This window comes from Vombatus ursinus, unplaced genomic scaffold (genome assembly GCF_900497805.2).
Source record: "Vombatus ursinus unplaced genomic scaffold, bare-nosed wombat genome assembly UNPS02014909.1, whole genome shotgun sequence".
Classification (NCBI taxonomy): domain Eukaryota; kingdom Metazoa; phylum Chordata; class Mammalia; order Diprotodontia; family Vombatidae; genus Vombatus; species Vombatus ursinus.
Window position 1 is genome coordinate 15,727,636 of NW_020954687.1, and position 27,430 is coordinate 15,755,065.

The 27,430-nt window shown below is 34.3% G+C and overlaps 1 protein-coding gene across 2 annotated transcripts in view; it reads left to right on the forward strand.

Annotated features, from left to right (window-relative positions):
* Positions 1-27,430, forward strand: part of BRINP3 (BMP/retinoic acid inducible neural specific 3) — a 491,613-nt gene that overhangs the window by 240,288 nt on the left and 223,895 nt on the right. Inside the window, exon 2 of one of the 2 annotated variants that reach the window (XM_027843476.1) lies at positions 17,736-17,926. The exons of the other annotated variant lie outside the window; for it this stretch is intronic. Coding sequence (XP_027699277.1) covers positions 17,736-17,926 — 191 coding nt within the window. The remainder of the gene's footprint in view (positions 1-17,735; positions 17,927-27,430) is intronic. 2 annotated transcript variants of the gene reach the window in all.

Sequence of the window (27,430 nt, forward strand, 5' to 3'; positions counted from 1 at the left end):
ACTCATTTCATGAAGGGATCTTGGAAAATGTTAGTGAACATTTTTAAGGATTTGCTTTATAAAACAAAGGGTCTCCCCCATTTACATATTTTCTTATTTAGCAGCATAATGTAATGAATGAATACAAGGTTGGCATGAGAGGAAGGAAGACCTGGTTTTGAGTTCTTCTTCTGACACATACTATTCATAGCAAGCTGCTTGACTTCTCAATGTCCCAGGCATCCTTCTAAAACAATAAGTTATAGATCAGCTTCAGATCAGCATCAGTGAAAGGAATCACCGCACCAGAAACTCCATATCCCCTTCATTTGCCTACCATTTTGCTTTTATGCATAAGTAATTAACTTCTATTCATCACTATCCTTATCAGGTAGGAAAAGTTCTCAAATTTAATATCTCTACTTTTGTTTATATTCCTATTATGAAGGTTAATTACTGAGAATTTTTGAGCCAAGTGACATGAACAGACCTTGCGGGAAGTTTATTCTGGTAGCAGTATGAAGGATGGATTGGAAACAAGAGAAATGAAGGTAGGAAGAACTGTTATGAAGCTATTGCATTAGTTCAGGTAGTTGGTAATGAGGGCATGGACTAGGCTAATAAGAGTGAAAAGAAAGGAAAGGATTGTTTTGAGAGATGTTGAAGAAGTAGAATTAATAGCAATTCACAAATGATTTTTTTAGAAAGATCAAGGAATTGGAAGACTCAAAGATGATAACAGAGGGTTGAATTTTTGAGACTAAGGGAATGATTATGTCATTGGCAGAAATATGAACTTAAAAAGGTAGAATAGATTTAGGAGGGAAGATAGTATTTCAATTTTTGGATACTTTGACTTTTGACATGGCAATGGAATATCCATTTCTTTCTAGTCAGTCAGAAATATTGATCTGGAACATATACACACATACATGTATATATGTATAAGGTGGAACAGTGGATAGAGCACTGAGCTTGGAATCAGAAAGACTCATCTTTATGAGTTTAAATCTGACCTCAGACAGTTATTAGTTGTGTGACACTGGGCAAGTCACTTAACCCCATTTGCCTCAGTTACTCATCTGTAAAATGAACTGGAAAAGGAAATGACATGCACACTCGAGTATCTTTGACAAGAAAACCCCAAATCAAGTCAGGAAAAGTCAGACATGACTGAAAAATCACTCAACCACAATAAATGTATGTATCCATGTATATTTACCTATATTCTACCTGCATGGTAGTACAAATCATGGGAATGAATGAGATTCCCAGGGGACAAAGTATATTGATAGTAGAGAAAGCCAAGTATAGAACCTTGGGGGTATGTGCCCACCTTATTATAAGGAAGAGGATTATCAAGCCAGTGAATGAAACTCAGAAGGAAAAGTTAAAAGAGGAGAACCAGGAAAGTGAATTGTCTGTGAAACCACAGGAGAAGAGTAAAGGAAGGAATTAGTCAACAATGTCAAATGCTGCAAAGAATGTTTGAATGTTTTCCATCATAAGGATCCTTGGCAGCATACAAAAAAGGTATGGTTTGAATGAAGTGTATATAAATAGTTACCAAATTGTTACCTCCATTATCCTTCCTATTGCAATTAGACTAATATAATATTAACAAATCAATAAACAGGTATTTTATTAAGTATCTAATATGTGCCAGGTAACTACTATGGTAAGTGTTTGGGATACAAAGACAAAAATGATACAGTCTATGTCTTCAAGGAATATACTGCATTGGAATGGGGTAGACATTTACATTGATAAGTATATAAAGATAAATGTTATGTAGTTGGGAGGGGACACTAATAAACTGCATTGATCAGGAAATGCTTCACTTAGAGGATGGTGCCTGAGCTGAATTTTGAAGGAAAAAAGTTGTTTTAAAAGGGGAGGATAGGAAGGATGTAGACTACCCAGTGCAAAGGCATCAGTCAATCAGTAAATAGATATTTATTAAGCACTGTGTTAAGTACTGGACATACAAAAAGAAGCAAAAGACAGCCTCTTCCCTGTAGGAGCTTAAGGATAAAAAATTATATATTTTAAAGTCCTTTGAGCTCTACAGTGATCTTATAGTACTCTATAAATTCCTCTTGTTTTTATCACTATTATGGGAGATAGAATGTACTGTATGAGAAACAGCAAGAAAGCATGGGAAGGGAAGTAATAAGGCTGGGAAATTAGGTTGGTGCCAGCTTACGAAAGGCTTTGAAGGTCAAACTAAGGATTTTATATTTGATCCTAAAGTCAAAAGGGAGTCACTGGAATTTATTGAGTAGGGAAATTATACAGTTATACCGGCAGGTTAGGAAAATCCCTTTACCATTTCGGTAGAGAGTGGATAAAACAGGAGACAAACTTGAGGCAGGTAAATAGTCCACGTGAAAGATGTGAATACAACTGTGCATAGACAGAAAGGGGTTACTGTTAGAGACATTCTGGAGATAGATTTGTCAACTGATTCATTATGAAAGGTGAGGGAGGATGAGGAATTAAGGGTAATAGTGAGATTGTGAATCTGGGTGACTACAGGGATGGTGATGCACTTGGAAGAAATAGGAAAATCAGAAGGGAAGTGAGTTTTGGGAAGAGAGAGAATAAGCTTTGTTTTGAGCATTTTTTAAGTTAGAGACACGTAATACACCCAGTTTGAAATGTCTAGTACATTCAGTAGAGAAACTAGGACTAGAATTATAGATATGGAAGTCATCTGCATGGAGATGGTCATTAAATTCATGGTAGTTGATGAGGTCACTAAGTGAGAGAATGAAGAGACACAATAGAAGAATTGCTAGAATAGAGCCTTGGGGTACACCCACAGTTGGGCAGTGGCATGTGAAGAATGAAAACTAAGAAGGAAGTAGTAGTCAGGAGGTGAAATCAAAGAGCACAATCACAGGGAACAGAGAGAAGAGACCATCTAGGAGGAGTCCATAGTGTCAAGTACTTCAGAAATGTCAGGAAGGAAGAGGATTGAGAAAATGCTTCCAGATCTGGTCTTCAAGAGATCATTGGGAGATGTGGAGAGTGACAAGATCAGAAACCAGCTTATAAACCTTTGAGAAGTGAGGAAGAAGAAAGCAGAGGCAAAGACTATAGTCAGCTATCTCTAGTACTAAGGGGAGAGATAGGGAGAGAGTAGCTTGAAGAAATGGCTGGGTCTAGTAAGGGTATTTTTTTTTTTCATGGATATATTTGTTGTCAGCAGAGAGGAGAAATTAAAGATTAGAGAGTGGGGATGACAGAGGAAGCAGTCTGCTGGTCAAGATGGGAAGGGCTAGAATTAAAGGTACATGTGGAGGAGTTGGTCTCAAATTTTAATGATCTTTTTTTTTTTTTTCATTCTGGAGCCCTGAAGCATTAAGAAATCCCATTGCTTTTAAAGAAAAGATGGTGTTGGAATATTAAGCTGAGGAAGGAGAAAAATATCTTATGTCTTATCTTTGAACTACTTTACCAACTACTTAGCCTATAGTTGTCTGAAAAAATACTTGTTTCAGAGCCCAATGGTCATTTCTATCCTTTACTTATATCTCCTTACTAGCCAATTGTAGAACAATGGTATTTATGTAACATAAGACGTAGAAGAAAAAACTAAAGTTCTAAAACAGTATGTACAATATGCATTATAAAGTATGTGTACATAATGTAGTATTAACCTCTTCTGTTGGATGATGACAATGAGGGTGTTATTGAAATTCAGTGGTATTTCATAGTGGTTAAACACCTTAATTTGTTAACTGGAAAATATTTTAAATGATGTTATATTAAATTAAGTTAGGTAATATTCAACTTAAAATTTCAGAGTATATTCACAATTTTAAACTACTAAAAAATTTAGCAATAACATACCTAGGAAAACTTTCATTCAAAAATTCCCTTCAACTCCATCTTTAATTCATTGTCTCTAGTAATATGATCATGAATACAATGAGTCCAAATTTCTTTGCAGGCCTTCACAAATTTAACACAGAATTATCAGTTGTCTAGTAAAATTTTTTTCAGAGTTTGGCTATTTAACAAACTGTAGTAATTTATTGGTAAACATTAATAATTATGTATATACAAACATTATATGAATAATACTCATTGCATTGCTCATACTTTAGATAATACATTTCATAATGTCCTAAAGCATTAAGAAACCTCAGTATTCTAAAGGAAAGAGAGTATGGGATTGTCAGTGTTGAAGGGGAAAATAATGTATGCCCTACAACCTCTAGCATATAGCTGCCTGAAAAATACTGGCTTCAGAGCCCAGCAGTTAGAGTTTTCCATTAGCAATGTAACTCTTTTTACTAGCCAAATATAGAACAGTGTCATTTCTGTGCATTGAAATAATAAAAAAAGCCTCTTAAATAAATATAATTTAGTATACATAATATGTTTTATATATATATATATATATAACATGTGTGCAGTTGCAGCTATAGATAGAAAAATTACTTGATTATAATGCTACTGGCCAACTTGATGAGATTATAGCCATGATCTGTTGTTTAGAGACATCTGAGGGGCACCCCTTTCCCTTGGAGGGTTTAGCTTGTGCAAAGGCATGTAGGTAGGGAATGGAATGTTGTATGTGACAAAGAACTATAAGACCATGTGATTGGACTATATATCTTCCCGGGATCTATCATTATTTAAAGATATCCCTAAATCTCAAATATCTTTGACCACTTTGCATATTTAAATTATTTCATTTTCCTTTTTTTAAAATGGTAATTATTTATTTATTTTTTTGTTTTCAATGTTTACTTCCACAAGATTTTGAGTTCTGAATTTTTACCCCATCTCACCCCTCCCCCACCCCAAGATGGCATGCATTCTAAATACCCCTTCCCCTAGTGTGCCTTCCCTTCTATCTCTCCCCCCATTCTCTTATCCCATTCCCCTTCAATTTTTCTGTAGGGGAGGTTGGATTTCTGTACCCCATTTCCTGTATTTCTTATTTCCCAGTTGCATGTGAAAACATTTTTTTTAAACATGTGTTTTTAAAACTTTGGGTTCCAAATTTTCTCCCTTCCTCCCTCCCCACCCACCCTCATTGAAAAGGCAAGCAACTCAATATAGGTTATACATGTGCAGTTATGCAAAAGTCTTCCGAAGTAGACAGGCCGTGAAAAACTAACTCTATTTCCCTTAATCCTATCCTGCCCCCCCCATTTATTCTATTCTTTCTTTTGACCCTGTCCCTCCTCAGAAGTATTTGCTTCTGATTACTCCCTTTCCCAATCTGCCCTCCTCTCTATCATTCCCCTACTCTCTTGTCCCCTTGCCCCCCTATTTTCCAGTAGGGTAAGACAGATTTCCCCACCCAATTGAGTGTGTATGTTATTCCCTCCTTAAGTCAAATCCTATGAGAATAAGATTCACTCATTCCCTCTCACCTTCCCCCTTTTCCCCTCCATTGTAAGAGCCTTTTCTTTTCTTTTTATTTTTTTGTAGGATAATTTACCCTGTTCTACCTTTCCCTTTCTCCTTCTCCTAGTATATTCCTCTCTCACCCCTTAATTTTATTCTCCAGATATGACCCCTTCATTTTCAACTCGCCCTGTCCCCTCTATCTATCTATATCTATATATATGTACATATAATTTTTTCCCCTCCAACTACCCTAATACTGACAAAGTTCTCATGAGTTGCAAATATCATCTTTCTATGCAGGAATGTAAATAGTTCAACCTTAATAAGTCTTTTATGATTTTCTCTTTCCTGTTTACCTCTTCATGTTCCTTTTGAGTCTTGTATTTGAAAATCAAATTTTCTATTCAACTCTGGTCTTTTCATCAAGAATGCTTGAAAGTCCTCTATTTCACTGAATGACCATTTTTTCCCCTGCAGGATTATACTCAATATTGCTGGGTAGGTGATTCTTAGTTGTAATCCTAACTCCTTTGCTCTCTGGAATACTATATTCCATGCCCTGAGGTACCTTAATGTAGAAGCAGCTAAATCTTGTGTTATCCTGATTGTGTTTCCACAATACTTGAATTGTTTCTTTCTGGCTGCTTGTAATATTTTCTCCTTGACCTGGGAACTCTGGCATTTGGCTACAATATTCCTAGGAGTTTTCCTTTGGGGATCTCTTTCAGGAGGAGATTGGTGGATTCCTTCTATTTCTATTTTCCCCTCTGGTTCTAAAATATCAGGACACAGTTTTCCTGGATGATTTCTTGAAAGATGATGTCTAGGCTCTTTTTTTGATCATGGCTTTCAGATAGTCCAAATTCTCTCTCCTGGATCTATTTTCCAGGTCAGTTGTTTTTCCAATGAGATATTTCACATTGTTTTCTAATTTTTCATTCTTTTGGATTTGTTTTACAGTGTCTTGATTTCTCATAAAGTCATGAGCTTCCAATTGCTCTATTCTAATTTTTAAGGAAGTATTTTCTTCAGTAATCTTTTGGACTTCCTTTTCCATTTTGCTTTTGAGGGCATTCTTCTCCTCATTGGCTTTTTGGACCTTTGGGTTAGGCTATTTTTTAAGGTGTTACTTTCTTCAGTATTTTTTTGGGTCTCCTTTAGCAAGCTGTTGACTTGTTTTTCATGATTTTCTTGCATCACTCTCAGTTTTTCCTCTACTTCTCTTACTTGCTTCTCAAAATCCCTTTTGAGCTCTTCCAAGGCCTGGGACTGATTCATATTTTTCTTGGAGGCTTTGGATGTAGGAGCTTTGGATTTGTTGTCTTCTTCTGGTTGTATGTTTTGATTTTCTTTGTCACCAAAGTAAGATAATATAGTTTGACTCTTTTTGCGCTGCTTACTCATGATCCAGGCCAATTACTTGAGTTTTAAACTCTGTTAAGGTAAAAGTCTGCTTCCAATGTGAAGATTGTACTGTCTCAAGCTTTGGGGGTTTGTATAGCTGTTTTCAGAGGTACTTCTAGGGACCTGTAAATTTTCAGTTCTTCCAAGCTGGTATGATGAGGGATGAGGGGTTTCCTCTCTGTAGCCACAACATGCTCCACCGCACCAGCGTTCCTCCCCGTCCCAGGACTACCCCTCAGAACTGTGACCCAGATATAAGCACCGGTAAAGCAGGGGATTGTTGCCTCAGCACTGGCAAAGAGATCCTTGTAATCCCCCTCTGATCAGCTGCTGGATTCCCCTTCAGTCTGTGGGCCTGAGGCTCAGGAAACAGTTGCTGCCCCAGGCTGCGCTCGAGACTTACGGCTGAGACCTAGCTCCTCTCTCACCACAATCACAGACTTTTCCCAATGACCTTCCATGTTGTCGTTGGCGTTCCTGGGTTGAGAAGTCTGGAAACTGCCACAGCTGCAGGCAATTCAGCCCTCTGAGGCCTGCTCCAGGGTAGCTGAGGCCTGCCTGCCCACGCTGCACTGCGCTCCTCTCCCAGCCTGGCACGATATACCTTTCTGATCAACCATCCAGGCTGTCTTTGGCTGGAAATTTGTTTCACTCTATCTTTTTGTGGGTTGTACTGCTTTAGAATTTGTTTGGAGCCATTTTTTTAGGTATTTGGAGGGTTTTGGGAGAGAGCTCAAGACCGTCACTGCTTTCCCTCTGCCATCTTGGCTCCTCCCCCTGGGCCTCTATTTCATTTTCCTTAAGAGAAACATATCACATTATTAAATTATGCTCTCTTATTCCCTCCTATAAAACTGAAAATTGATGTTAATTCTAATTTTAAGACAGTCAAGCTGGCATAGGTTTAATATTCTCCCAAGTCACATGAGTCTAAACTCCTTATAACTTCACACTTTACCTGTATTTCAGAGAAACTTTCCTAAATATAATGCTTTTGTTTTTGAAAATTACCTCTGCCCTTAACTCAAGTAGCTTCCAGTCCTTTGAGTCTCAATTCTATTATTTTATTTTGTATGTCCACCCTGGTATTGTCCACTTTTCTCACCTCATTCACCACCTCCTTAACTCAAATTCAAGTTGATTCAATCAGAACCCTTGGAAGATTACAGCCATATCTGCAGACTAATTCTATCACTTGAGGATTATTCTCAGCTGCCAAAGAATAATTAATGAGGAGGAGCTGAATTGACTCTTAACCCATATCCTCATTAAAATGTCTACCTGTTGGGACTGACTAACTATTGCCAGGGGAGGTTTAAATGATGTACTATCAGACTAATCAGAAGAAAGACACATCTATGTTTAAAAGACCCTGCCAGCCCTCACTCAGGGTCTTTGGTCATTGGAAGAGCCCAGTGAACCAATTTATTAGTTTATTGTTGTTGAGTCCTTTCGATCTTGTCCAACTCTTCATTACCCCATTTGGTCTTCTTTCTTTCTTTCTTTCTTTTTTTGGCAAAGATACTGATGTGGTTTGCCATTTCCTTCTCCAGCTCATTTTAAGGATAAGGAAACTACTGAGGCAAACAAGGTTAAGCAACTTTCCCAGGGTCACACAGCTATTAAGTGTCTAAGGTTGGATTTGAACTCAGGTCTTCTTGATTCCAGGTCTGATGCTCTATCTACTGTACCACATAGAAACCCCGATTTATTGGTTACTGCTAGCCTAACTGATAAATTAATCATGCTCGGACCATTGTCTCTCAGTTTACCTTACTTTTCAAACATAACACACCCAAGGGTCTGTCTAACTTAGAGTTCACAGACACCCAAATGGAGGATGCTAAGCAAGCAATCTGGAATAGAAAGGATGCTTGGTGGAAGATATAGAAAGGCCAAGACAACTTTGTAAAACTCAATGGGAAATGCAATTTATTGTAGGCCTCCATTAGAAATGAAATAATAAAATTGAGAAACAGGACATTTTGGTTAAAAAGCTGGAACTGAACCAGTGAAATTTGTATACATCTTAATGATATCCATTTTAAGGAAAAATCCAATTGCCCAAGAGTGGGTAATATGGTCAACTGGAAAGAGCATAGCCTTGGAATCAGAATATTTAATTTCAAATCATCACTTTGCTACTTAAAAATCATTTCACCTAATACTCTAGTTTCCTCAACTACAAAATGATAGGCACCAGATGTTCTCTAATGTCCCTTCTACTTTTGACTATGTTTATGACAGTACACTTTCCCTTATAATCACCAGAAAAAAAAATGTCAACTAGTAGGAAAAAAAGGCAGAGTACAGAGTGAATTCCTTAGCATAAACGACTGTCCCAGCACAGAAAGTAAGCCTATTGAACAATAAACATTCTGAACCTTACATTTTGTAGTTACAGATAGTTTCTCCAGAAAGAGACAAAAATGTAATAGTTTCTGCATGATTTATAAGATAAGGATTATGAATAGACTTTCCTTGTTGTGATACCTATGGGTACTGTCGAGTTATTTTCAGAAAAATCAAATAACCTGACCTATTTAGTGTGTGGAAAAATAGATGTCAGTATCAGGTACTCAAGCTTATTGACTTGAAAATGATAGCCTAGGGTGACAGTGTTCTATGTTTCCTTGATATTTCATGCAATTGCTATTGCTATAACAGAAAGAACAACACAATAAAAATAATCGAGGGTGAGCAGAAACAACAAAGAAAATAAAGCAGTTTTAAACTGCTCTCAATCTGCCTTTAAAATGTTTTGTTTATAAATGCACATTCTGTATTATATTGATGACATGTATTAGGTTTGACAAGTAGGCATATGACTATATAAGCACAGCCACATTAACTCACAGGCACCATAACCATAACTACCCAACCAGAAATTGGATTTCACAACTTGATTTTTCCACTCTGTTATTCAAAAAGTGTCTATCTTTACAGTGAACAATTTTCTATAAGTGGCTTAGTTTGCATCTATGCTACACTAGGCTCACAAATCTAGTCCAGCCAATCTCTAATCCTTCTTAAAACAGCCTCCAGCCTTGAGGCTGTGAGGAAATGAGTTTAAATCTCTGCCTTCCTTCCCAGTTCCTCCTTTCTCCAAAAAGCTTTACATTTAAAAGAATCTGTTCTGACTTAGTTGATTTTATAAATGGAAAAAGAAGAAAGTCTATGAGCATTAATTGATAAAGGATTAATTGATAAAGCTGGGGAGAGGAGGGAGCTAAATATGATATAACAGTTTACTGGAAACTTCAGGAAAAAAAAAACCTTGTGTCTTTTATGCTTTTAATATAGAGGCATTTAACATGCTGCAAGAGAAAGCAGAGAGGACAGAGGGAATGGCACAAATGTTGTAATTCTTGCCACGCACAAAGGCAAAAAGGTAGGATATTACAGGACAACATCAGATTACTTGAAAGGAAATAGATGTGCTAGAAAAAAAATAGTCTGTTTAATTAACATCAGGGTGAATAAATAACCTGTGAATGAGTTGCAGAAAAACAAACAAACCAAAAACTAAACCGGGTAATAGAGGGGTAGTTATGTGGTGCAGTGGATAGAGTGCCAGAACTGAAGTGAAAAAATAAAAAAAAACACTCATCTTCCTGAGTTCAAATCAGGCCTCAGACACTTACTATCTGTGTGGCCCTGGGCAAGTCACTTAACTTACCATTTACCTCATTTTTTTCATGTGTAAAATGAGCTGGAGAAGGCAAAGGCTAACCACTCTTGTATCTTTACCAAGAAAACCCAGATGGAATCACAAAGAATCAGACATGTCTGAAATAAGTGAACAACAACAACAGAGGAGAATTACATGGGAGAACTTTTTACTCTAGGTTGAAAGGTGGTAATGATTTCTAAAAGTATATTATAATTTAAATCTGAGGAAGACTAGAATTATTTTAAGTTATGATCTGTGAGTTTTTGATTAGTGAGAAAGTAAATTTTCTGAAAAATTTTAATAGTTTGTTCTATAATATTATTGACAATGTAAAGCTGATTCTCTCTTCTATTCTCATTTTATAAATGTTGATGTTCTCAATGCTATGTCCCTGATGTCTTCTTTCCTTGTTTTGCTCACTTTATTTTAATCCATAATGTCTTCCCAGGTTTCCTTGAAAATGTAGTTTCATCATTTATTATAGCAAAATAATATGCTATTTTATTCATATACCCTAATTTGTCCTGCCATTCTCCAAATTTTATGCAATGGAAATTACATATTTTATTTTTTATGCCTCTCTTTATCTTTTATTTGGTCATGCATTCTTCTGGTAGCCATAGTTCAAAAAGGTAATTTCTTCCTTGGGCCTTTTATTTGGGTCTGATTTGACCTTTTATATCCAGGTCTCAGATCCATTTGGAGCTTATTTTAATATTGGTGTAAGGTGTTGGTCTATGCTTAATTTCTGCTAGACTTCTGTAGAGTTTTTTCCAGACACTTTTGTGAAATAATGATTCCTCTTAATCCCAATAAATGACAGGGTTTGAGTTTATCTAACATGAACTAATGCAGTAGTGTCAAAGAAAAATATAAATTAGATCCCTTCTGGTCTTCATATTAACTTATCAAGCCACACATTAACATTATCTATGTTGTATTATATTTGCATTTATTTTGTTAAACATTTCCCAATTACATTTTAATCAGTTTTGGGCCACACTCTTGATGGGTTGCTTATAGCCCATAGGCTATGAGTTGTTTTTTTTTTTTTTTTTTTACCTATAATCTATTGGTTTTGGTATGTTACATACCTAGTTTATTCCAGTACTCAATCTTTCTATTCACTTTCATCAATTAAAAAAAAATAATTGCTACTTTATATTGCAGTTTGATATTTGTTAGTGCTAGAGCCCTCTTCCTTTTTACTTTTTTTCATTATTTCTCATGAGATTTTTGGCCTTTTGTTCCTCCAGATCAATTTTGTTGTTGTCATCATTATTATCATTATTTAGTTGCACAAAATCCATAGTAATTTGATTGGTATGGTATGGTAATAAGCAAATTATTATAAGTAGCAATGCCATTTTTATTGCATTGGTTCAGAAATTGATTTGTATTTTTCTTTCACTTGCAACTGATATTTCTCCAATTATTCATTTCTGTTAATTAAAAAAAACAGTTTGTAGATTTATTAATATAGCTCTGTATGTATCTTGGTATGTATCTATTCTGTTCAGTCAGTCATTTCTGATTCTTCATGACCCCTTTTTGGGTTTTCTTGGCAAAGGTACTGGAGTGATTTGCCATTGCCTTCTCCAGCTCATTTTACAGATGAGGGAATTGAGGCAAACAGGGTTAAGTGACTTGCCTAGGGTCACACAGCTAGTAACTGAGGTTGAGTTGAACTAAGGAAGATAATTCTTCATGACTACAGGCCCAGCACTTTATCGACTATGCCCCCAATACTGTAGTTATTATAAAATAAACTCATTTTTAGCTCTTCCTACTGAGTTTCATTGGTAATATGCAAAATTATGGATGGCTTATGTAGATTCATTTTATATCCTGCCACATTGCTAAAATTTTTAATTATTCAGTTAATTTTGGTTGACTCTCTAGTACTAAGAAAGCACTCATATGATCTGAAAAAAGACTTTTTTTCTTCTTTGCCTATGATTATTTCCCCAATTTATATTTCTTGTCTTATTATTATAGCTATCAATTTGGGACCATTGTAAATAATAGTGGCAAAAATTGTTATCTTTGCTTTATCCCTGATCTTGTTCGAAAGAATGCTAATTTCTCTCCATTACAGATGATTCAGGCACTTGGTTTTGGACACAAACTACTTGACGTGCTAAAGAAACGTCTGTTTGTCCCCATGTTTCTTAGTTTTTTTTAAATAGTTTTTTTTCTTAAATTTTTTCATGTCTACTGATATAATCATATAAATTTTTGTTCTTGCTATTAATATTGTGTATTGTGTTGGTAGTTTTCCTAATAATAAACAAACCCTGGATTCCAAGTATAATTTTTGTGTTATATTCCTATAACCTCTTTGCTACATTTTATTTGATATATATTTTCTTTCAGTGTTCATGAGAAATATTGATCTATGGTTTTCTTTCCCTGTTTTAACTCTCTTTGGTTTGTGAAACAAAATTGTTTTTGTATCATAAGAGAAATATAATAATATCCAATCTTTTTCTTTTTTCAAACAGTAACAGATTGAAATTACTTTTTAAATGATATAATTCACTTATAAATCTTTATGATCATGTTTTATATAATATTCCTGGGAGTTTTCATTTTGGGATCTCTTTCAAAGGTGATTGATGGATTCTTTTTGTTCCTATCTTACCCTCTGGTTCTAGAATATGAAGGCAGTTTTCTTTGATAATTTTTTAAAAATGATGCCTGAGCTTTTTGTTTTTCTCATTCAATCTGGATTTTAGGTAATCTAATAATTCTTAAATGTCTGTCCTTGATCTATTTTCCACATCAGTTGTTTTTACAAAGAGAAATTTCACATTTTTTCTATTTTTTTCATATTTTTCTTTTTTTTTTAATTGCTTCTTGATTTCTCATGGAGTTATTAGTTTCCACTTATCCAATTCTAATTTTTTAAGGAATTGTTTTCTTTAGTGAGCTTTTGTACCTCAATTTCCACTTGATCAATTCTACTTTTTAAGGAGTTCCTTTCTTCAGTGAATTTTTGTACCCCTTTTTCCATTTGTCCAATTCTTCTTTTTCTCTTCAGTAAATTTTTGTAAATTTTTTTTACATTTAGCCAAATCCTTTATTTAGGAGTTCTTCTCTTCAGTGAATTTTTGTGCCTCTTTTACCATTCAATATCTTCTAGTTTTTTTAAGTGTTATTTTTTCAGTATTTGTGTGTATGTGTGTGCCTCCTTCATCAAGCTGTTAATTTTTTTTTCATGATTTTCTTGTATCACTCTAATTTCTTTTCCCCATTCCCCCCTACTTCTCTTATTTGATTTTCAAAATCCTTTTTGAGCCTTTTCAGGAATTCTTTTTGAGCCTGAGACCAATATACATTTATCTTTGTGGCAGAGGAGGTAGGTGTTTTGACTTCGTTGTCTTCTTCTGAATTTTTGTTTTACTCTTCCTGTCATTATAGTAACTTTCCATGGTCAGGTTCATTTTTATTATTGTTGTTGTTTATTCATTTTTCCAGACTATATCTTGACTTTTAACTTTATGTTAAAGTTGGACTCTGCTCCCAGGGTGTTAGGGGCATTGTCCCTATCTTCATGTTTTTCATGTTGTTGTTTTCTGAGTGACTTCTTGGGGTCTGTATATCTTCATTCCTTCCAAGGTGGTATGATTTAAGCAGAGATGTGGTAACTGCTCTCCTGGTCTGTGCTCTGGTCTGTGAGTGACTACAAGTACTCTTTTCTGCCTTGCTATTGTGACTAGAATCCCCTGGGGCCACGTACTCTTATATACTATTGTTTTTCCTCTCCAGGGACTGCAACCTTTGTAGACAGTGCAATCAAGTTCTATACCCAGTGCCAAGAAAATGTTCCCTATAATCTTTTTCTGACCAATTTTTGGACCCCCTTATAGTCTATAGGTTGAGAGCACCAGAATCCACTGCTATCAATTATTTTCCCCCAAGGCATTATACTGGTTTGCTGTGTTAAGTAAGGCCTACACTGGACTGAGTTCCATTCCCAACCCAGTGAAATAAAACTTTCTTGCTCACCTTCTTAGTTGCCTCAGAGGGGAAAATTGTTTCATCCCATCCATTTGTCAGTTCTGCCTCTCCAGAATTCCTTTTGGTGGATTATTTTGAAGTTGTTTGGAGGAGAATTTAGGAGAGCTTGGACAAAACCCTGCCTTAATTCCACCATTTTGACCTGCTGTCCTCTTGTTCTAATAGGTCTGGACAGTATTTTTTAACAAATTTTTTTGAGATGATATTTAGGCTTTTTCCTTTTTTTTAGTTATGATTTTTAATTTTTTTTCAAACTTTCAGGGCTTTTAATGATTTTTAAATTACTTCACCTTGGTTCATTTTTAGATAATATACCTTAGAGTTTCTAAAACTTTTTTTCAATCTTTTGACTTTCAACAGTTCTGTTTTTATGGATTGATTATTTTCTTTTTAGTCAATGCTGATTTTCAGATAGTGTTTAACTTGTATAAGGTTTTATACCTCTTATACTTTTAAATATCATGTCTTTCTCCCACAGTTTTTATTGATTTTCCAGTTCTTTCCTTTAAAATTCTAATTTTTTTCCATAATAAAACTTTTCAATTCATTTTTTTTTTTAGAAATTCTTTCAGCTATGTGACTCTGTAGATAGAGTTGCCAGGCCTGGATTCAGTTAGACCTGAGTTCAAATTCAGCCTCAGATACTTATTAGCGTTGTCACATATGTCAAGTCACATACCCTTTGTTTGGCTTAGTTGTCTCATCTGTAAAATCGATATAATAACAATACCTTCCCCCTAAGCATTGTTGTAAGGATCAAAGGAGATAATAATTTTAAAGGGCTTAGGACATATGCTAGAAAATGTAATCTTATACATATTTACTACATACATTACATTATATATTATTATTATTATTATTAATTAATATTCTAGAAATTCTGATTAATCTGGTATGCAAGTTATTATGTGTGTGTGTGTGTGTGTGTGTGTGTGTGTGTATGTGTATGTGTGTGTGGCCTTGATTATAAGTGTTCTGCAGTTATTCTTCTTTTCTGGGCTTGTTTCTTGTAACATATCTGGCCTCACAATAGCTTTTTATCTTTTCATTGAAATACAAATGAATTCTCCCAGCTTCATTTTTCAGATTGGGACTTTGAATTATGGCTAAGTTTGTACACATTTACCAGGACTTTAATGGTCCTGTAAGATTGTAGGCTGTCTTATCAGGTGTTCTGCTAGAGTATTACTCCAACAACAACAACAACAACAACAGTAACAGAACAACATAGCCATGGCCCTCTTTTGCTCTCAGGTTGTAACTCCAAAATCCTCTTTCCTAATTTGGAGCAATAACATGATTGCCCTCTTCTGCAGTCAAAATTTGGGTCAATGATGCTGGCTCATCCTACTCCATACTTTCTATATTTATCACTTTGACCTGTGTATCAAATTTGTGATATTTGATGGAATAGATAACACATTGTAGTTTCTCCTTATATTTTTGGACAGTACTTAGTCTGGTGCTAGTCTGAGATCTTCATTTTAATAGTTATCTGGGAAGCAAGACTATATTGCTTTCTTCTTTGCCATCTCATTTTCTCTCAAAATTCTTCCCTTCTTACAAGGCCTAGCTCAGATGCCAATTCCTCCATGATGCCAGTTCCCCATCTCTAGATATCTTTGATTAGTGGTTGTAAGATTGTTTACTTTTTGAGAGAATTTATATACTATTCCTACTTTAGAAAGTAGGTTGGATTGTATAATAGTGAAGTTTCTTTATAACTCTTGAATTCCATAATCTATGATAAGACACTGTTTTGTCTTCAGTTCTCCTTTGCATTTGACCTATTATGTTATTTCTAAGTTACATGTCATATCTGTTTGTTTGTGTAAGCTTCTTAAAGACAGGATCTGTATATTTTATTTATGTATCACCAATGCCTAGTATAGTGCTTTGTGCTCAGTAGTAAACATTTAATACATTTATGAAATTGAATTCTTCATTCCTTGTACATGTGAGAAAAATTCTAAACACCAGTATGATTCTTTCAAAAAAGGAAGGATAGAACAGGATGGGATAATAAATGCTAATTTGTCTTGGCATGTGTAGAGAAACTTATGATTGGGCCTTGAGAGGAGTTGTTGGGCTGTGGTGGGGACAGTGTTTGTATGTGATAGTTGTATATCTCCACCTGGATGTGTGCCTTAAATAGACAAGCCCAACTGTCTAAGTACTAAAGTCATGTCATGTCACAACTTGATTTAAAAATTATGAATGGTCTTTAGATGTTTTATTTATTTGTATATACTATTATAGTATTTGGAAGTCTGTAAAGTGAATATTTGATGTTGAATCATCTTTATAGTGTCCAAATGGAAATAATATACTCATTTATATAATCCACAGAAGAAAAGGGATAAACAGTAGTCAGTACATTTATTCAGTGAGAAAAGTACAAAATATTCTTGTTCTGAAGCAGCTAGCATAATTATACATCTAGTTAGCAAAAGCAACAGGCCACTGTGTTCACAGAAAAGGGAACATCTTTGACTGAATTTCAAAGAACATGTACCCCATGCTCATGTCCCATATTGCATGCTGTGGAGTTATTAAGAAAAGAAAAGATCTCCTGCCTTTTTGCAAAGATTCTTGTCAGGGTCTAAGCTTCTCTTAAGATCCAGAAAATAATTAGGAGTATTTTTTTTAAATTTTTTTTGTTTTTCAGCATGTAGTTAGTTGATTTTTTCTATAGTATTTTGAGACAAGTAGGGGGAAATGAAGTACATTTAATAGATAAGGAGGCGGAATAGTTTCTTTAGCTTCTCAAAGAATGACTGCCTATTTCCTGATTATTCCTTAAGGTTTTGTTTGCTAATTTGATGTGGACCAATGATTTTATTGGTGTGTAAACTTACTGCATCAAAGCAGATTAGCAAGACATCTGTAGAGAATTGCCAACAGGCACTGAGAGTGATTCATAACTTGTCAATGGTCACAAAGCTAGTATGAGTGAGAAGCAAAACTGGAACTGATGACTTACTGACTTTGAGGCCACCGTATTGTCCATGACATACATCACAAGTACTTTCCCTTTTCTTGTATCATGCCATCATGTAAAAACAAATCAATGGAAACTGTAACACTCCTTCATATTTCGGTAATGGAGTATTCACTCTATTTAAGTTCATTATAAATGTCACTTCTTGATAGAGCATATGACAGATGGCTACAAGAAAGAATTGTAATACAGTGACCCCAGGCTAAATATCAAGTGAACTTTGCAAATGAAAACATATGAATAGAATTTGTGTTTATGAATAAGAGTAAATTTGCTTTTCAGGGAGTTTGGCCGCTGGAAAGTAAATAACCTTGCTGTGGAGAGAAGAAATTTCCTTGGTTCCCCACTGCCTCTTGCTCCTGAATTCTTCCGCAATATAAGACTATTGGGACGTCGACCCACCCTTCAACAAATCACGGAAAACCTCATCAAGAAATATGGGACCCACTTCTTGCTATCAGCTACCCTGGGAGGTATGACTCTACAAAAAATATTTTTTTATTGATATCATGTTACAAATGTAAATTAGTCCAGACTAATAATATCAAATGAAAAGCTGTACTTTTGTATTAGTGTCTCTTTTCTTGCTATTCACTTAAATCTGGAAAAAAAGACCTTTTTATAATAATAATAACAGCTTACATTTACATAACAAAGGTTTTACAAATATCTCATTTGATCCTTACAACAACACTGGGAAGTAAGTGCTCTTATATTACCCCCATTTTACACATGAGGAAACTAAGGTAGACAGAAATAAATTGACTGTGCCCATGGTCTTATATATATATGTGTGTGTGTGTGTGTGTGTGTGTGTGTATGTATGTATATATGTATATACATATATACATATATACATGCATATATATATAAAATTAGTGAAGAGGTAGATGAGGTTCAGAGTTGATTTGTCAAGAAAGGATTCAGGGACAGAGGTTCTCCTAGTCGAGAGGGCTTTGTTGATACAAAAGCAGAGGGCTAGCCCTGGAAGAAGGACTGGTCATTTGAGAAAAGACAGGAGCTTGCTTTTATACACAAGTTTTGATCACTCAGCTAGGGATGGGGGTATGCTGCTATGTGGGCAGTTAACCACAGGTAAGGATGTCAGGAAGGGGAAGCTGATGTGTTGGGACCACGGGGAAGGGGAGGCAAAAAGAGGAAGCAGGTGTGTTGCATACTTTACAAAACAGTTCAGGGATGTGTTAACAAAACAGGGAACTTAACTTGCAACATTCAAGGATATGGGCACAAATCATAGAGGTTAGTCACATACACAGAAAATAACAAGATTTTCTTCTCAACAAATAGACGACCCCTGTTACTGAGCAGATTTAGATTTAGACAAGGTTCTCATTGTTGCTGGGCAGAAGTCAGTCTCATCAGTTAGTAAGTTTCTGAGGCTATATGTGAACTCAAATGTTCCTAACTTCAGGTCAGTTTTTCTATCCACTATGTCATTTAGCTAGCTACTGCCTATTCCCCTACCTCCTATTTCTTAATAATAAAAATAATAGCAACAAAAATAAAATAACATTTGTTAAATACTTACCACAATACTTGGCACAAAGGAGGCATTTAACAAATGCTAATTCCATCCCCTCTCCATAATAAAAATAATAATTATTACAATCACAATTATTATTTCCAGTATATTTTCTTATTCCTGAATTTGTCTTATAACAACAATGCCTTCATTTTTCTATCATGTGACATTAAACCCTGGCATGCGTGACAATGAAAGTTCATTCCTCTAACACTTATTTATTGAGTAGTTCTTATGTCTGAGATATACTAATAGATTGGAAGTTTGAGCGACAAATTGTAAATATACTCTAGTCTGACCTCAAGAGGTTTATAATTTACAAAGGGAGCTTAAATATAAAATAAAGAAGTTGGAGTGGATTTCTTAAAAAAGAACCTTTTGAATTATAAATCTTTTGATCCTTTGAGAAATTTACAAATTACAGTATATGTTGGTCCTAAGTTTAAGATAAATATGTTATGAAGTTCAAAGAAGGAAATCACTTGTGGGTAGATTAGTGAAGGCTTCATAAGGAGGTGCATAAGCAAACTTAGACATAGAATTTGGGTATTATTTTTTGTTTCCTGATTTGGTCATTGAATTCAAGTCACCAAACATTTGTAGTCACTTCATCTGGGCAAGGTATGGAATACTAGTAATATAAAGCCACCCCCTTGCCTTCCTCCTCCTCCTACTCCTCCTCTTCCTCCTCCTCATCTCTGAACAGCTAGGTTGCACAGTGGATAGAGCTCTGGCCTTGGAGTCAGGAGGACCTGAGTTCAAATCTGGCTTCAGACACTTGACACTTACCAGCTGTGTGACCCTGGGCAAGTCACTTAACTCAATTGCCTCATCCCCCAAAAAAAGAATACATCTTTTGAGGCAGCTAGATGGCACAGTGGATAGAGACACCAGCCCTGGATTTAGGAAGACCTGAGTTCAAATGTGACCTCAGACACTTGACACTTACTAGCTCTATGATCCTAGGCAAGTCATTTAACCCCAATTGCCTCACCAAAAAACAAGAAAAAAAAACAACAAAATAATCTCTGACCTCAAGTAATTTTCCTTCCACTTTACAAATGCATTATGCACAAAACAAACAAACAAATAAGTAAATGTATATGTATACAAACACAGACTATATATACTACTATACACCAGGCACTGTGCTTAACATTGGGCACAAGATAATCCCTGCTTCTTGAGGAACTTACCATCTAATGGGGGAAGATAACACACAAAAAGGGAGCTTGAAAGTGGTGGGTTTCACTAGAGGATACCTGACCTTGGCACATCTGTTTCAATGAAGTTGAAATCTATACTGAATATATTTATGTATACTTATATAACCCATATATAGTGATTGCAAGAGGGAGATAACAGTATTGGCACTAATGGAGACCTGGTGGTCAAGAAAAATATTTTATAGGCAGTACCATCTAATCTTTTGCTTATAAAAAGCTTGGTATTTTCAGTGGGAAAAGTGAGGAAGAAAATACATTTCAGATAGGAGGAAGAATCTTTTCAAAGGCAATGAATCAAGAAATAGAATGCTATGTGGTGAATGACTAGCAAGCAAATTGAGCACAACAGAGAGTTTGTGATGGAGAGAAATAAGAAATATGATCAGAGTCCTCCAGGTGTTGGAGGACTTTGGATGCCAAGTTGAGGTTTTTGGCACATTATCTTAGAGGCAATATTGAACCTCAGAAGATTTTTGTTCTATAATTTTATCAGTGTGGTTATTCCCTCCACTGGCATAGTTTATACCACTTCTATGTTTTGAGTTGCCATAGCTAAAACATTCATCACTTGGGGCCAGTCTCCAGGTGACAAGCCTTTTGAATCTATTTAGATTTGTCCCCTGATGAGAAGAAAATCCTTGAGTAGGTCCAAATTCTAAGACTTTCCAGCTTGATTAGACCTGCCAGAGGTTCATTTTGCTTACATAAATATCAACACATTAAGTGCTATATTAGTATTTTTGAATTATTAATGATGACATTATAAAATGGAGCATATCAGATACTTTTAATTAGTTGATCTATGATGGTTGAATCTAACAGTTGCATTACCTACATATAGATGTAAATAACTTTAAAAATCCCTCTGTGGTATAGAAATCTATCCTGCCCTAAAGGAAAATAGAAGGGGAAGGTGATAAGAGAAGGGAGGGAAAGATAGAAGGGAGGGCAGATTAGGGGAAGAGGTATACAGAATGCATGCCATCTTGGGGTGGGGGGAGGGATGAGATAGGGAAAAAATTTGGAACTCAAAATCTTGTGGAAGTGAATGTTGAAAACTGAAAATAAATAAATTAAAAAAAAGAAAAAAAATCTCTCTGTAAAGGAAAAAAAATCCTTTACTACATTTCACCAAATGTCTGAACTATTTATCAAGAGAGTTATTTGTCTTGTTCATATTTTGGAAAAAAAGACATCAAAACTGTATAACTGTTTAATATCTAAAATAAACATTTCAATTTAAAGAGTCAATTTAGAGATAGATTGCACACCTAGGAGGTATTGATTTTGGCTATGGAGTATATTTCATGATTATTTTTGTAATATGTTTCATCATAATACAATATGGGGCAAATACTGAAATCAAATACTATGTGCCTGCACTGAATACAGAAGTAGAGTGCACTATTGAATAGGGAAAAGGAGAATCTTTAGTTGTTTAAAGCATCTGAGTGAAAAAAAGCCATGCCAAGACAAAGTTTACATCATTTGAAAATTAATCAATATTGCAATATAAAAGTTCCATCTTAAAAGTAAAGAAAATGAATCTACTTTGATTACTTGGCTTCGAGCTAATTTAGAAAAGTCATTAATTATAGTTAAAATTTTAGTAACAACATTTATTAGGAACATTTTTCAGTTTCTTATTTTTAATAAAAATATACTGGTAGTATGACCCTGAGTTCTAAAAATCTGTGCCAGTGAAGCCCAAGCTCAAGCTGATTGGAAATGTGGCAAATCTGGCAGGTTCCCTTTTGGAAAAACTTTGAATATAGACCTGATCATGGTGTTTAAATGTCTTGTCTTAGGACCAAGCCTAGTTAAGGATAGAGAAGTCCATCACCAGCTGTGCCCAGGGTTGAGAGATTCATTAAAAGAGAAAAGATATTTGGCTGCAGCAACTTATAAAGTCCACTTACTAAGCCAGAGAGGGGTGACATATGTTTTGAGGGTTTACTCCCTGGCAACATACAAGATCTTTGGCAACATACAAGATCTTTGAAGTATTGATATGTCGGTTAAAATATAAATTACTGTTGAATCATAGGCTACTATGGGCTATCACATTCAGTTTTTAAACTTATGTTTATTTAAAAGTGAATGTAATACAATTTTAAGCAACTTCCCATACACTTCCAAGTAGTCTACCTAACCAAAAAAATAGAAAATTATTTCAATATTTAATGAGATAATGCTTAATTTCTAGAAGGATATTTTAATAAATGGTACCAGAGAACCTGTCTATTTAACTACATCCTTGAAATACTTTTAATAATTTATTTATTTTTAGTTTTCAACATTCACTTCCGTAAGATTATGAATTTTAAATTTTTTTCCCCTCTCTCTTCTCCCCCATCTCCAAGATGATGTGTAATCTGATATAGGCTCTACTTATACATTCATATTAAACAGAAATTTTTTTTTGTTTGACCAAGAGAAAATATCATGCTATTTCTTTGATTCTCTTGCAAAAAAAAAATGACTGAAATTGATGTTGGGAGAGAATAATGTGTTTGTAAAGTAGAGACATTTAGGTATTACTTAAAATTGTGACATTTCTTGAATATATTGACTTATAGTTAGATAATAATTTTTCCATGATTTGAGAAACAGTGAACTCTCAAGTATCTATTTGCAAGTTATCTTTTTGAATTATGTCTTCCTAGCCAATTGTAATACTAAGCTAGCTCTTTATATCTTCCCTGTATATTGAATGTGTTACCAACTCATTGTGAGATAGTATACTCTTAAAAAAATGAAACTTAATTTGATTGTGAGGCTAGGTAAAACAATTTTATTTAGAAAGGTAAATATGCTGAACTAAATATATACTGCATATTAAATCTAACTATGGATGCTTTTTTGTGGTCCTTATCATATAGTCATATAATCATTTGCATAATAGATAAAATATTTTAAGATATAATACAGTCCTTTAATGGATTCATGTTTTCAGTAATGTTGACATTCCATTTGAGCAGATTATAACCTATCCATGCCTTGTAATTGTGTTGTTCTTCTTGATATCTTCAATGGAAGACCTACATAATACATTGGAATTGTTTTCTCAATGAAGATAATGAGAAAGGAAAAGGCAGGATTATTCTGATTTCCTAGAACAGAACAATCTTTCATAGTTAGACAAATGACTGAAAGGTATAGGGGATCTAATTCCTCCTTTATTTGTTTTAATAATGAGAAACATTTAACTCAGCAAATAAAGCACATCCTTAATGGCTTTTCTCCAAAAAGAAATCTTCCATGCATAATGCTAACGTCTTATGAAAAATATACTGATAGATATATAGATATAACAATACAAATTACTTGGACAGTGATTCTCTGACTCTATCTATCTATCTATCTATCTATCTATCTATCTATCTATTCAAAACATTTTCTCACCCCATTTTTAGAGGAAGATGGGAAGAGAGAGAGAGAGAAATACAGGAAGAGAGAAAGAAACAAAGAAAAAGAAAGAAAGAGAAAAGGAAAGAAAACAGAATAGAACTGAATCTTTTGAATAATTATACTTATTCAAGTGAAACACATTCTGTCATTAACCGTATCCAAAAGCAAATACCTCACTTTGCATCTTTATATCCATCACCTTTCTGTAAGGAAGTGGGTAGCATGCTTCATTATTTGGAACTATAGTTGGGCATTGTATTGATCAGAGTTCTTAAGTCCATTAAAATCAATTGTCTTTAAAATATTGTTATTTTATAAATAGTTATCATGTATACTGCCCAGCCCATGATCATAAGCCCATTGATGGCAGAGAATATGATTTATATATAAATGTATATATATATACATACATACACATATGTGTGTGTTATAGAAATATATATATATAATGTGTTTTTAAATATATATATCTATATCTCTCTCTCTATATATATCTATATATATATATCCATGTTACCCAGTATATATCTCCTTGCTGCTCTTCAAAAATTTGTAACTTAATGAATGATTGAATATGTAAAAATACCCAATGGTGTGTAAGAAGTTATCAAAAGAAAGTATGATACTGTTTACCTATTTGAACTTTGTTATAAAAGCACAGAGGACTTGAAAGCACACTTATTTGAAAAAAATAAACTTAGCAAACTGGGCTATTAACGCTGATATAAGAACAAGTAAATTTCTTCAAGTATGTTTTTTTCTTATTTTATATTTTTAATTTTTTCTAAATTAAATTTCTAAATTTCTAAAAGTGAATTTATCCATCCCAACTACCCCCTCAATGAACATTTTTTTTTTAAAAAGAACAAGAAATACCACCAGCTATGCACTACTGTACCCTTTTGCCCTTTGATGTTTGTCGTCTTCCTCTTTTGTCTCTTCTCCAGTCTATTAAGTATGAGGAGAACTTCAAAGTTGCTTCAATTTTCATTTACTTAATTATTATTGATTTAGAGCATTTTTCATACATTTCATAGTTTTCTTGATAGTTTGGATTTTTCCCCTTGGAAAACTGCTTGTCATGGTTTTGAACACTTATCAATTAGGGAATCTTTCTCAGCCTTATAAATTGGAATTAGTTCCTTCTATATCTTAAAAATGAGACTGTTATTACAAAATACTTATGAAGAGATTCCCCCCCATTACCTGTTTCCATTATAAATTTTACTATGTTAAAAACTTAAAATTTTATATAATAAAATTGCCCATTTTACCATGTATCAATCAAAAATATTTATCAAGTATCTACTATATGTTCCAGACACTATGCTAAGCAATATATGATCCTCTTTACCTTATTTGGTGATGAACATTTCCCCTATCCATATCATCTGATATTTGAACATGTGTCAAAAACAGTGCTGATGCTTGCGGAAATGTTGAAAGCCATTATAAACATAGCTGGGATATCACATTTGGTTTTACAGCTTATTTGTTCAGTCATTTATTCATTCATTCAATGTGAATTCATTAGAGCCTGCTTTGTTCCAAGAACTTTTCATCAACATGATCTTGGAAGAAAGTTAGTTAGTGGCAACAGTTGACCAACAAAAATGTCATAGGATATTGTCAGCCCACCTACATGAAAATCCTTTTTGCAATTTGATATTATGGGAAAAGGCATATGGTAGCAGAATACTTAAGCAGCTATTGTATGAGATGGGCCAAAGTGGGATAGTCATGAACAAGATGAACAGCAGAAACACTGAAAAGCTACAGTAGGCCTTTAGTCTAAGCAATGAGGAAATTAAATACTGTCGAACAGCAGCAGATGGAGTGATTGTTACATAGTTTGCAAGATCAAGGGCAGAATAATTCATTTTAAATGATGAAATTGAGAAAATAAGATGTACAACTGTGATGATGAAGCTTGTGACAATCCTCAGTGTCTGTACCCATGGGACATTTTGCAGTCTATTCATCTAATCTCAAATGATTGCAGATTTTCAAACATCATGTCATTATGCTACAGATAATTTTTTTCCATACCTCATTCACATTTCAAATACAAATGACACTCTATTAAACACAAACTATATGCCTCTCATTCATATCTATTTCTAATCTCTTTATCTGTAGCTATATCTATAACTATTAACTATATCTATAACTATATAACTATAACTATTTAAGTTGATATTTTATTTATCCCAAATGTAGATGAAAAATTTAAGAACACAATATTATTATAGCAGCTATGGAATCAAATTTTAGAAATTAATCTTTCTATGAAATGACAAAACTTTTTAATTTAATATACAGGTTTAATTTGCCTATAATAAAATATATAATATAATATAATATAATATAATATAATATAATAAGACATTTCTTTTGAAATAAAAAACTAGCCCAACTTTCCTTATAGAGAGAATGGTCTTGACAAACAGACCTAAATAGAATCTTTCTCAATTTGCTGCCTCAATAACATATAAATAAAACCTAGAATCTCCTACCCAGCAAAATTGAGTACAATCCTTCAGGGTAAAAAAATGGTCATTCAATGAAATAGGGTACTTTGAAGCATTCCTGTGGAAAAGACCAGAGCTGAATAGAAAATTTGACCTGCAAATACAAGACTTAAGTGAAACATGGATGAGGTAAATAGGAATGAGAAATCATAAGAAACTTATTAAAGTTGAACTGTTAACATTCCTGCAGGGAAAGATGATATTTGTAACTCATGAGTCCTTTGTCAGTATTAGGGTAGTAGGAGGGAAAAATTATATGTATGTATAGATAGATAGAGCACAGGGTGAGTTGAAGATGAAGGAGTGATATCTGGAAAATAAAAGTAAGGGGTGAGAAAGGATTATACTGGGAGAAGGAGAAAGGGAGAAGTAGGATGAGGTAAAATATCTGACATGAAAGAAACAACAAAAGGCTTTTAGAGTGGAGGGGGAATGGGGGAAGGTGAGAGGGAATGAGTGAATCCTATTCTCATAGGATTTGGCTTAAGGAGGGAATAGCATACACAATGGGGTATGGAAATCTATCTTATCCTACAGGAAATAAGGGGGGAAGGGGACAGGAGAGCAAGGGGTTGATAGAGGGGAGGGCAGATTGGGGGATGGGATAATCAAAAGCAAACACTCTGAGGAGGGACAGGGTCAAAAGAGAGAATAGAATAAATGTGGGGTAGGATAGGATGAAGGGAAATATACTTAGTTTTTTACAACAGAACTACTATGGAAGTGTTTTGCATGACTACACATCTATAACCTGTATCGAGATGCTTGACTTTTCAATAACGGTGAGTGAGGAGGGAGGAAGGGAAAAAATTTGTAAGCCAAAGTTTTAAAAACACATGTTAAAAATAAAAAAAAAATAGAAAAAATAGCATATAAAAGTCAGGTTATGTTGTAGCAAAGCTGTGATAATACATTACTAAAGCTGGCACCAAAGAGCATTTGAAACAAGGAATTTGAAGGGGTGATGTGAAAATAATGTTTCTTATTTTAGCATTGATTATTAAAATTAATTGGTTATATAGTTGGTTATTAAAATTTCTGTCACAATTTAATATTGTATTACAAATTCAAATAATATTGATCTATTTATGAATTAAAATTTGTCTATTAAATAATTCTAGAGTAAAGGATAATGAATTACTGTCTTAAGTACTTGATGATATCTTGATGACTAACTTGGTATAAAAGAAAGTTTAATTGATTTGGTATCATAATATGTAGCATCAGGGCAGCTAGTTGGCGCAGTGGATACAGCACCGGCCCTGG